This window comes from Dinoponera quadriceps, unplaced genomic scaffold (assembly GCF_001313825.1).
Source record: "Dinoponera quadriceps isolate SergipeBrazil2010 unplaced genomic scaffold, ASM131382v1 scaffold3164, whole genome shotgun sequence".
NCBI classification, from domain to species: domain Eukaryota; kingdom Metazoa; phylum Arthropoda; class Insecta; order Hymenoptera; family Formicidae; genus Dinoponera; species Dinoponera quadriceps.
The window spans coordinates 169,809-180,798 of NW_014557186.1; the positions used below are offsets into that span (position 1 = coordinate 169,809).

Consider the following 10,990-nt stretch of genomic DNA (forward strand, 5'->3'; position numbering starts at 1 on the left):
CCCCCCCCTCGAGAACTCTGGATTGGTGGTCGGGGGTTGCGCGCGATGTGACGTCGACTGTGAACTCTATACTGATCCCTGCGAAAGTACCTGCGACATTACTCGGACAGCCACTCGAGATTGCGATTTCCCTTCTTCCCTCTTCGATCGAGCTGGGTGAATCGCGCGAACGATGCTGCCCACACGAGACCAGCTGTAGGAGAAGCTGCGTCGCTTCTCGCTTCAGCCGTCACTTAGCCTGGATCTACGATACTGGTGTGGCAAGCCTTTAGCACTGTTAGCTCTTCTAAGTTAAATTGAAATGCCATTCCCAACGAAGAGCGTGTCCAGAGCTGTCAGACGTTGCAATTCCGAGGATTTGAGCCTCCTCGCCCCTCCAGTCGCTGCAGTTGTCTTATTTGGTGACGACACAAGCGAGAAAACATACACCCAACGTTCTTACGAAATACGTCGAAATAGAAAGATGTTACGATAATCGACGTATCTTTTTATTTCAATTGACGTGTCTGTATAATGACAGTCGACGGAGCAGATCCATAAAATAGTCTGAATATTTTCTTTTTGTTCTACCGATCAATAAATAACCGTCAAATTAACGTGACAACTTATCTTTTCTTGGGATTCTGTCACTTTAACGCGCTCACTGCGGCTGTCGACACATTGTCGACACAAAGAAGCCGTTCGGTCGCGATCATCCTCGGCGCCGCAGTGAATGTGTTAATTTCATGATTATTTATTGTGGCGATAAAAGAAAACTTTTTGGGATATTCTGCAATATCATTTTTATAAGTATCATTTTATAAGCGCATCCTTTTATTTCAACGTATTTCGCAAGAATTCTGGACAAACGTCGATAATCAAGATAACTGCGGCGAGGAAACAGAATTTTATTGCAAGTTTTGGTAGCGTTAAGAAACGCCCTTTGTCAAAAATAACGTTGCCGTTTAGTGCTTTGAGGGAAAAAATTAAAGACTTCGGGCCCAATGGCACACATGGGAAAATGTAAAGGAATAAGAAAATTAACCAATCACAGTCGATTATTCCCCTTACGGTCATAAAATGATCGACTTGGATTAGTCAATTTGTTTGCTGCTTACGTTTCTGTACGTGTCACAGGCCTCACCGCACTTATCGTGCACTTATCGTAGATCCGGACTTAAGAAAGCCTCTCGAGATCGCGATCTCAGGGCGCTGCTTCGACGCTACTTTGGTGAGCACGAAAAGCAACGGTCGGCAGAACGGACTGCGTTGCGGCATCGCGCGACAGCAATCGCTCGACGGCCCGGGGAAAGAGTGTCGATTAGCCAATCAGCGACAACGACGACGACGTGTTCCGCGTACGTGCGCGTCGCGCCCTGGAAGGACCAGATATCGCCGGGAGAGCTGAGAGTTGTTCAGCTCTCGGCGCGCACTCCTCTCCACTTGTGATAGCGCTCGAAGGGGCCTTTGATTAATTGATAATCGCGTCCGTTTGTGCGGATTAAGATTCCTCCGAGACTCCGCTCCGCCGGGGAGCGAGCGTAACCGATCCGAGCCGCGCGATCCTTCGACGCTCGTTAGCGAAATATCGTTGGCCCTTTTCTCCCTTCTGCTCCTTTTCGGTGGGTTTTTTTTATACCGTCGCTAAAGCCCGAAGTCGCTAAGCTTAACGTTCCCGACCGTTTCGGGCCGGCGAGTCGCGCCGTGCACGCGGACGAGGGGGAAGGTGTCTCTCTCCCAGAGGGAGAAGCTAATCGGCGGACAACGCGCGACTTCCGATGCGCCTTAACGTGCACCTCGCCAATCCCCGAGGCCAATCCGAGGCCGTCCGAGCATCCGCGTGCACGGCCTCCTCCGGGTAAACTAAGGATTCCCTCGATGTTCCGCGGCGCCCTATCGCGTAGATTAGCTCGTGAGCTGTGTGTAAAGATACGTGAGATTATGCAGAATAAATGAGACTTAATTTAAATACACGTCCCGACGCAACACACGTGACAGACGCGCTCGCCCGCCTCGCAATTACGACCTATCCCTCTCCGCCGCACAGATAGCTCTCGGGCGATCTCGGCTTACTTCAGGCTGCGCCTGATCGCGCCTGTATGCAAAACGCACCCGCCCTGATGACGAGGACACGGGGCCGATCATCGGCAGGGTGTGTGCGGAAATAAATAAATAATAACGAGCGCGGAGAAATCGCGTTACGGACTCGTCTCTCCTCGATCATCTCCGTGCACTGCGCGTTATCCGTTCCAGTTGCATGTCATTCCAGGCGCGCTCTGTCCATTTGATTACTGGCACGACGCTGTAATGCAAACGGTGGAACGTGCACGGGGAGACAAATGGCGTCCCGAGAGAGTGCACCTGCGAAACGTTTGCGAAACCTGTTACACCTGGCCGGGAAATTTTCGTCGCGCTTTCCTGCGACGAAAATCATCCTCACGGTTGTGATTTTGCAGTTATGACTGTGACCGATATTCCGATCGAATTATTATCATTGTTTGAAAATTAGCATAAAATTTTAAGGCTCCTGATAGTCGATTGTGTATCTCGAAACATAGTGAGAATGACGTAAGTGAAAGAATTAAATTAAATAATGAAATAAAATTGAATGATGAAATAATCATGTACGTGATTAGTTTCGAACATGCGTTTGTGGCGCTACAAGACCGGCGGTTTGCTCATTAGGGTCTGTATTTGATTTAATTTTCGTTTCGAGCTTTTTAATTCGCTGATTACATAAGTGAGCTCTCGTTTAGTTAACTTTTATTATGATGAAAATATGACATAACAAGCGTTGCCCAAGTAATTTCGTGTCAAATAGTGTTTTAGGGATATTCCTACTTTGCGTATAGCCAATTGCGCGTATTTATTCACATGAGATAAAAGTACGGAAAGTAAGAAAAGTCGACGAAGATGCACAATCGACCTCTCACTTCAATCGTTTTCGTGACGTCAGAAGTGAGAAAACACATGATGCCCAAAATTCTTGCGAGTTACGATAAAATAAGCAGATATGTTCATAAAATTACACGTGTGATCGATTGAACACATTTGTAAAATATTCCGAAAATTCTCCTTCTGCTCTAACAATCAATAAATAACCGAAAAATTGACATAACATGCAACCTTTCTTTTTGGCCTATCTTTTCTCATGATTTTATCACGTTAATTTTACGACTATTTGTTCATTGAACAAAACAAATATCTAGAAAATATATAAAATATATTTTTTAGTGAGTCACACTAATAAAACACACGTATATTTATTTAAATCTCCCATCTAAATGGAATCAACTATTTAGATAGGGCTCGGTACAGATAACTATAGATTTTTAATAGAAATCCTAAATAATTGCTCCCACCCAAAGCTTACAGATTTAAGAAAAGGTATATTTTTTTATTTGAAACAATTTGTTTCTCATTATAAAAATACACATATTGGCATTGGTAAATATGTTATTAATACCCATCAGGTAAATATTTTTTTATTTTTCAAATATTTTTTTCTCTCAGTACATATAGGCTTCTTTTTTTTCATTGAAATAGTGCATTTTTATAGAACTTAAAGAAAGACAGATATATAGTTAAAACTTGGTGAAAGAAAGAGAACTAACAGGCTAGTGTAGGTAGTTTAGCGAAAAAGAACAGACCCAGTAGTTGAGATTGTTAAAGTAAAAGGAAAATTTTCGGAATATGTTAAAAATGCGTTCAGTCGGTCACAAGAATCACTTTATGAGCGCGTCCCTTTAATTCAACGTATTCTGCAAAAATTTTGAGCACACACTTCTCGCTTCTGTCGTCGTTAATCAAGATAGCTGCGGCTAACGGGGAACAGGAGCATTAATTTTTCAAACGCTACCAGAAGAACTTGACTCTCATCGGGATGGGCACTTTTTGTGTATACATTTTTAATCCAGATATATATATATATATATTTTTTTTTAATATTTTTCCTCACGGATTACATAGTTTGGCACTGAATCACTATTAAACAAGAGAACTTTTATAAACTTTCGAAAAGGGAAAAAAATTGTCGATAAACGCCGCGGACTTGTGCGTTTCTTTTATCGCTTGACGTCACTTGGCGCCTCTGGTTCCTGCACGATTCACACGCATTCCGCTGTTTAAGCCTCTTACCAGTTGTTATCACCTCGCACACGCGCGCACAAGAATGCGTCGAGAAACGCGGGGAAGAACGAACTCTCCGGCAGAATCGTCTAAATTATTTTTACGTACCGGTAAAAATCAAGCGAGTAAAACACAAGAGGGAAATTAAATGAGAAGGGGAAATTTATATATAATAAATTAAGGGTCGTTCCAACAAATGTACACATATGTAGAGATCTCACACAAACGGGGGACGCGTACCTTCGCGCAGGAAGGTATCTCGTCGCCGAATATTCTGGGCTACACATTATTTATGCGAATCGCGTTAGGAGAAGTTGACTAGTTAGTTCAGCCAACCATGTTCGCCTCCCTCTGGCCGCATGTTCGTCGAGGTACCGTCCTTGTTATTGCATTGCACCGGCCCGAAATCGCATCGTCGAGCTACGAAGATGCCCGTGCCCGCTGTAGAGAAGAGAGCCCGTATATGTAAAGGAAGCGCGTGCATTATCGACGGTTTAACATGACACCCGAAGACTCGACATAAAAGAGAAAGTGCCAATATTGCCGGAAATCAGCATTATTCTCGGGAGATTTTCGCGCTCATATAAAGCCTGCTGAAACACACACCGTAAAAGACCTGCGTGGTACCACCGTGTGAGCAAGTGTATGATATGCAAAACGAATGCGGGGAGGGCACTCTCTTCGCACTGGGAAACCCATTTACACGGAAGAAAGAAACGGTTCCGTTGGTGTAACTGAATTTTCCGTTGCTTGGGAGACCACGAGATTTCGAAAATTCGATGGTAGAACCAGAAAGATTTCCGGAGGAGGTTCGCCAGTCAGTCAATTGCTCTCACCGAGTTTTAACGCAGCTGAATGTTCACACGAATGTTCTCAGCCGCGGTAACAGAATATTACTTTTAGTCACCGAGTTCTTTCTTCCGTGTTGTTGACTCTGACAAAATTCTTCCTCGGATATGGCAAACCGATGTTTTGATTATCAGAGAATCAAAGGTTTGGTTTCTCTTTCACCCAAATTTCATTTTCCTTTCAGATAATCGGACCTTTGGTTCAGAGAACCAAACTTCGGTTCTCACAAGTAATGTATTCGTTTGCCCATATCCAAGCGAGAACTTCTCATGACAAATGGGTTCCCTAATGCACGGTGTGTCTCTCGCCGTGCGTACTTTTTTCATCTACTTTTTCCGTCTTTGACTTTTGATCTTTATTTTTGGCACTTCCAAACTCGCCTCGTCATATCCTCTCCGTTTGCCCTCAAAAATCTTGGCCCTTCAGCGGAAAGAAGCGTGAGCTTGTCCGTTTCTCAAACGGACACCCGCGGTCGTTGTAATAATCGTCGCGCAATAATCAACCGTTTAGCGCGCGTATATAAAATCGGCTTGGAATTCGCTGCAGAGCGGCGTCCGCGCGGCAAGTGAGAAAATGATGAACGATGGAAAAACAACATTGAACGTCGTTCCGTAAGTGTAATCGAAGTCGAGCGCAGCGATCAACCTCAACGATTCCAGGGGGCCACCGCGACGCGAACTACCGTTCATTCTTTTCGCTTTCGTTAAACATTTCTCATTGTAATAGACGTAATATGTAATAGAATATACATCGTCTAATATACGTAGAAAGTTTTTGCTCGTCTCGCTAATCCACACTTATGAAAGATATCGTTGAAAGGAGGAGGAGGAGGGGGTCGCACGGTATCCCTCCCGGATCCCGTCACGCGAAAATACAAGCACTTCTCTTTTGTTTTTCGTCTAAAAAAATACCGCCGCGAGATCTCTTCTCGGTGGTGATGTATCGTGAGGTGGGCTCTGTATTGTTCCATTTTCTTTTTTTTTTCCCCCCCGTTTTATCTTTCTCTTCTTTTTTCCCTTTTTCTCGTGTGACTTTGTTGCATATGTGTTTGACACAGCCGAAAGTTGGCGTTACACAAATGTGCGTTGCATTGAATACTAACACGCGGCATTCGTGTCACTTTCTCATGAGGTAATGGTACTGTCACTCCACATTGTCGTCACCACTTCACGAGACACACAGCAATATTCCAATTATTTCTCGCGCACGTAGGACATTTGTAAAAGAAAAAAAAAGTGCTCTCGTATCTTCATGCGGTGAAGCTTCCAGGCGTGCGCGTTTCTCTCGTTAAAATATATATATTTTCTCTCTGGCAAGAGACATCAACTTCTCTCTACTCTGCATTATTAAACAAGTTCAAGCTATACACGAAGAAAAGTTTAGCGCAAAATAGTTACACTCGGGAACTGAAACGACCAATGTCGCCGTTAGGAGGTAGGAGGACAATTATCCTTGCGTATCTGAGGATACAACGTCGGCCGTTCCAGCACCGAGATTCTCATGTGTACGAGAGAGATATGCCGAAGAAACGTCGCAGGGATTCAGCAGCGGATCCGAGAGGGTTAGTGGACCGTTTGTAGGATATACACGGTGTCTTATAATACGCCAACACGTATCGTCTCTTTCACAACCGCGTTAAAAATCTCTCTCTATCTCTCTCTCTCTCTCTCTCTCTCTCTCTCTCTCCCTGTCTCTCTTTTTCTCTCTCTAACACTTTTTCTCCCTTTCTTTCTATCGATACACGCACAATTTGATCAACGCTCTTGCGAGCACGTTAATTCAATCAGCATTTCAAGCGGACTTCGTCATTCAACCTGGGAAAACAATCATCAGCACCTTGCCGTCGTCGTCTCGACGAGCAATTTTTCACTCCTTTTTACAACTCGCTTCTCTCCAACTCGCTCTCTCTCCCTCTCTCACTTTGTACTGATCCTTACGTCTCAACTATGGCAACGATTAACTTACGTTAATGTCTAACATTACTAGGTATAGTCACCGTAAAAGTTAGCTTACACATAGAGGTAAGTTAAGTAAGAGTTAAACTTAGATGTAACCGAGTAGAAACTATACATGTATACGTTCTCACGTTTAAAACAAATTCTTTTACGCACTAAGCGATTGGAAGAGATCGTTAGTAGTGTACGTCACACATAATTGCATTGCAATTCGATACCGTATCTGACAGTTTAGTAGCTATAAGTACTTGAAGTACATAAAAGTTTCAACATTGAAGATGACGGGCAAACAACGAGTTGTGCGACACGAAAGTAATCGTCGAAAACGAATGCAGTTCTGAAGTGTTTAATGAGAAATAACGATCCGCAGGTATCGAGATATTTACACAATAAAACCATTCAAAATATATCTCAAAGACACACGGTACATCTCGAAGTACATAATACATCTTAAAGACTGCAGATCATATAGATCGGGGAAATATATTAGAGTAATTTTAATCACTGTTTTTCGATTATATAAAATATTTCGAAATTCGTCTTTTTGCATTGATTAATACGAACAGTTAATAATATGTGAGACAAATAATCGAGAATTGATAATTAAAAAATTCACAATTCCCCCGTGGTATAATTAAAAGATAATGAGTAAAATATAATATAAAAATCGAGGAAGAAATCTCTTATGGATGTCCTTAAATTTATCCATATTTCGTTATATCATTAATTTTGCCATCATTTTTCTCGACGATGTGCCGACTGATTTTGTCAATTAATTACACAAAATGTGTAGCGCTTACACGATTCTTTCTCTATGTCGTTACTCTCCGGTTTACTGGTTCTCAAGTCGCAATGGAGACGAATAGCGTGAACGCCATGCTAACATCAAAAACTACATGCGCATTTTATGCGTCCATTTTGCATCGAGTATATGCATGTACAATTATAATAAAAAACAAATTATTCTTATAATCGACTGTGTAGGAGTAATATGTAGCTTTCATCTTTGGTCATCAAGAGAGAGAGAGGATTAACGTTTTCATCTTTCGCGAAAAGAGAAAAGAATTATCTATACAAGCGGGACGGATCGGCTTGTATAACTTTGCGTATTCAGACGAAATCGCGATAATAACGGTTTTCATTTCGCTGAACGACAAAGGGAACGATTCCGTCGGAGGCGCAAGTTGCATATTACTCTTACCGATGTGCCGATGATAATGCTTCCGATTAAAAACTCAAGGTAAATTCAGTAACAGTAATTAAAACAGTTATCTAACGCAAGAAACATCGGACAGGGACCGGTTCCTTTGTCAACGATTTGATTCTCAGCGTCCGCTCATCGGGGACTAGAGTTGTAGGGGGAGGGGGGGGGGGGGGGAATCCTCCGGNGGGGGGGTGGAATCCTCCGGTGCCCCCCTGTTGTCACGATTCCACGGGCGTGCGACGGGAATTCCGGCGCGCGCGAACGCAAGAGAGAGCCGGCGTCGCACTTTTCCAGTCTCGGTCCTCGTTTACATAGACTCCGCGGATTCGATCACGCGGTCCAGCAACAGCACGCGGTTGTTCCCGAAATCGACGATCGCGATCTTGCCGTCGGGCAAGAGGGCGATGTCGGCCGGCCGGTCCATCTCCTTCGCGCTCGTGCCGTGGACGCCGTACTTCCACAGGAACCTGCCGTTCGAGTTGAACACCTGTATACGATGATTGCGCGAGTCGGCTACGATGATGTTGCCCTTGTCATCCACCACGACGCCCTGCGGCCGCAGGAACGGCTTGTTGCTGTTGTCGACGGCCTCGCAGGTCAGGGTGCGCGCACTCGAGAAACGCGAGTCGATGGACACCAGGGTGTGGTTGTTGAAGTCGCTGACGATCAGGCTGCCGTCGGGCGTGAAGCAGACGCCCCGCGGCGAGTCGAAGTACTTCCACATGTTCGGCGTGTTCTCGTAGCCGTACTTACATAGGAACACGCCGTCCGGACTGAACAGCTGCACCCGGTGGTTCCTGGTGTCCGAGACCGCGATCCGGCACTCCGAGTTCACCGCCACGTCCCAGGGGTAATTGAATTGGCCGTTCTCGTGGCCCTTCTGCCCGAAGCTGTTCACGAACGTGCCGTCCATCTGAAGGATCTGCAACGAGACGCTTCGCGCTTCAGCCCCTGCCGTCTTCCACCGAGAAGCTTGTCTTCGCTAACTACAATCGCGCGACTATAATCGTGTGGTGAAGGGGAATTATTCGGGAGGATCGTTCCTTTTATAGGAAGCACGGGGGGGGGGGGGGAANGGGGGGGGGGAAACAGTTCGGTGGAATTTGCCCGAGCAATGAGCGAACCAGACGGGTTTTCGTCCGAACGAAATCTTGCTCGAACGAACAATGCTTTCTTCGAGCGCGACGTTCAGCCCACCGAGCAAGTGGCACAATTATCGCACGGACTTTCCTCAAGTTCGCGCTCTCGTTAGCTCCGAGCGTCACGGGAAATTCAAACGGCGAATCGTCGATACGACTCGAATGATCAATCGAACTCAGCGCTCGCTTCTTTATTAATATCTCGAATTCCGGCTCTGTCGAGAGGCGGTCTCACCTGAATGCGGTGATTATCCTTGTCGGCGATGATGATACGTTGTCTGCTGTCGACGGCGATCCCGGCTGGACGGTCGAACTGGCCCTGGCCGGTCCCTTGGGAGCCGAATCTCATGACAAACGTACCGTCCTCACGGTAGATCTGTATGCGATTGTTGGACCTGTCGGCGACTATGATGTGACCTCGATTGTCGCAGGTTATACCCCACGGACGGCAGAGATTGTCGGAAACGTCTCCGTTATCGCCGATCACCTGGATCACGCTGTTGTAGGCGGACTCCCCGACTACTACGGGGAAGCTGTTGCCCGGCACCGGGCGACCGCGCCCGATCTCTTTCGGGATCTTCGGGGTATACGACAAGTACAAGTGCGACGAGTTGCCGCCGCAAATCGCGCGTCCCTCACCGATCGGGCCCGGATTGCTCGTTTGGATATTGCCCAAATTCGCGATCTCGTGCATCAGGGCGTTCCCCAGTGACGTGAACGAGATCCAACTTTCTTCCCGGGTGGACCGATACCGCCGATTCTGTTTGATCTGGAACATCTTGCATCATCATACAAAGGACATATATACTTTCGTATTTCAATGAGAATGCGAGTCCCCAGGTGGGATACAGAGACAGACGGACAACGGGCCAAGGCGTGGACGAACGAAAAGCGATGGACAAACGCAGAGAAAAAGGCTGCTTCTTGAAGACGCTAAAGGTTTACTCACGTTCGTGGGCGTTCCACCTTGGCGGTCGTCGGGAATTTCACGAATTTTCACGAATGGCGCGTCGCAAACGTAAATCGCGACTCGTTGGCAACGGAACGGCCCTTTCGCATCTTCTCATGATTAAATAACATAATAGTCGGCGTACATAATTCAACGGCACGATGCAAAGAGCGAGGCAATCGCGAGCTCAACACAAGACGACACGCAACATCGACCTCGTATTACACTTAACACTTGCGCGAGTGCAATCGCATCTGTAGATTGAAGTATCAACGATGCCGTTGCGATAGAAATGTCATGTCGTGTCGATTAAAAGTCGCAAGTGTAGAATGTAAAGCGAGGTGTAATACGCGAATGAGCGGGTGAAAAATCGATCGTTACCTCGGCCATTGTCATATCCTTGATCGCCAAAAGCTCCTTGGGGTTGCTCGAGAGGTCGCACGAGTCCAGGACGTTGCAGAGCTTATAAGTGACTTTCGTCAGGCGCGTCTTATCGTTTCTCAATTGCTCGTCTTTCATTTTCAAAGAGTCGAACTTCACCACCCGCGCTCTCTCAATGCTGTTCAATAGTTCCTTCTCTCTGGCTTCCAGGGCGGAAATGTGCCTTCGTATACAGCTCATTACGTTGGCGGCCGCCTGTCTAGCCTTCTGATCCAACATTTCGGCGTCCAGCTAAACGGATGCAGAGGAATATCATGCTGTGAAATCGGGAGTTGTACGTAAACTCGTCGACTGTGCGTTAAATCCAGTAACGCTGAACTCAATACGTCAACCCCCCCCCCCCCCC

General features: G+C 46.0%; 1 protein-coding gene across 2 annotated transcripts in view; it reads right to left on the bottom strand.

Annotated features, from left to right (window-relative positions):
- Window positions 1–8,338: 8,338 nt before the first annotated feature.
- LOC106748764 (E3 ubiquitin-protein ligase TRIM71-like) overlaps window positions 8,339–10,990 on the bottom strand; it is an 11,792-nt gene continuing 9,140 nt past the window's right edge. The window contains exons 5-7 of one of the 2 annotated variants that reach the window (XM_014627614.1): window positions 10,585–10,875; window positions 9,490–10,023; window positions 8,339–9,037 (exon numbers count right to left, since the gene is read on the bottom strand). In XM_014627614.1, the coding sequence (XP_014483100.1) occupies window positions 8,423–9,037; window positions 9,490–10,023; window positions 10,585–10,875 (1,440 nt within the window). In that variant the 3' untranslated portion in view covers window positions 8,339–8,422. Of the gene's footprint in view, window positions 9,038–9,489; window positions 10,033–10,584; window positions 10,876–10,990 lie in introns of both variants that reach the window. The other variant, XM_014627613.1, reaches the window with a different exon arrangement.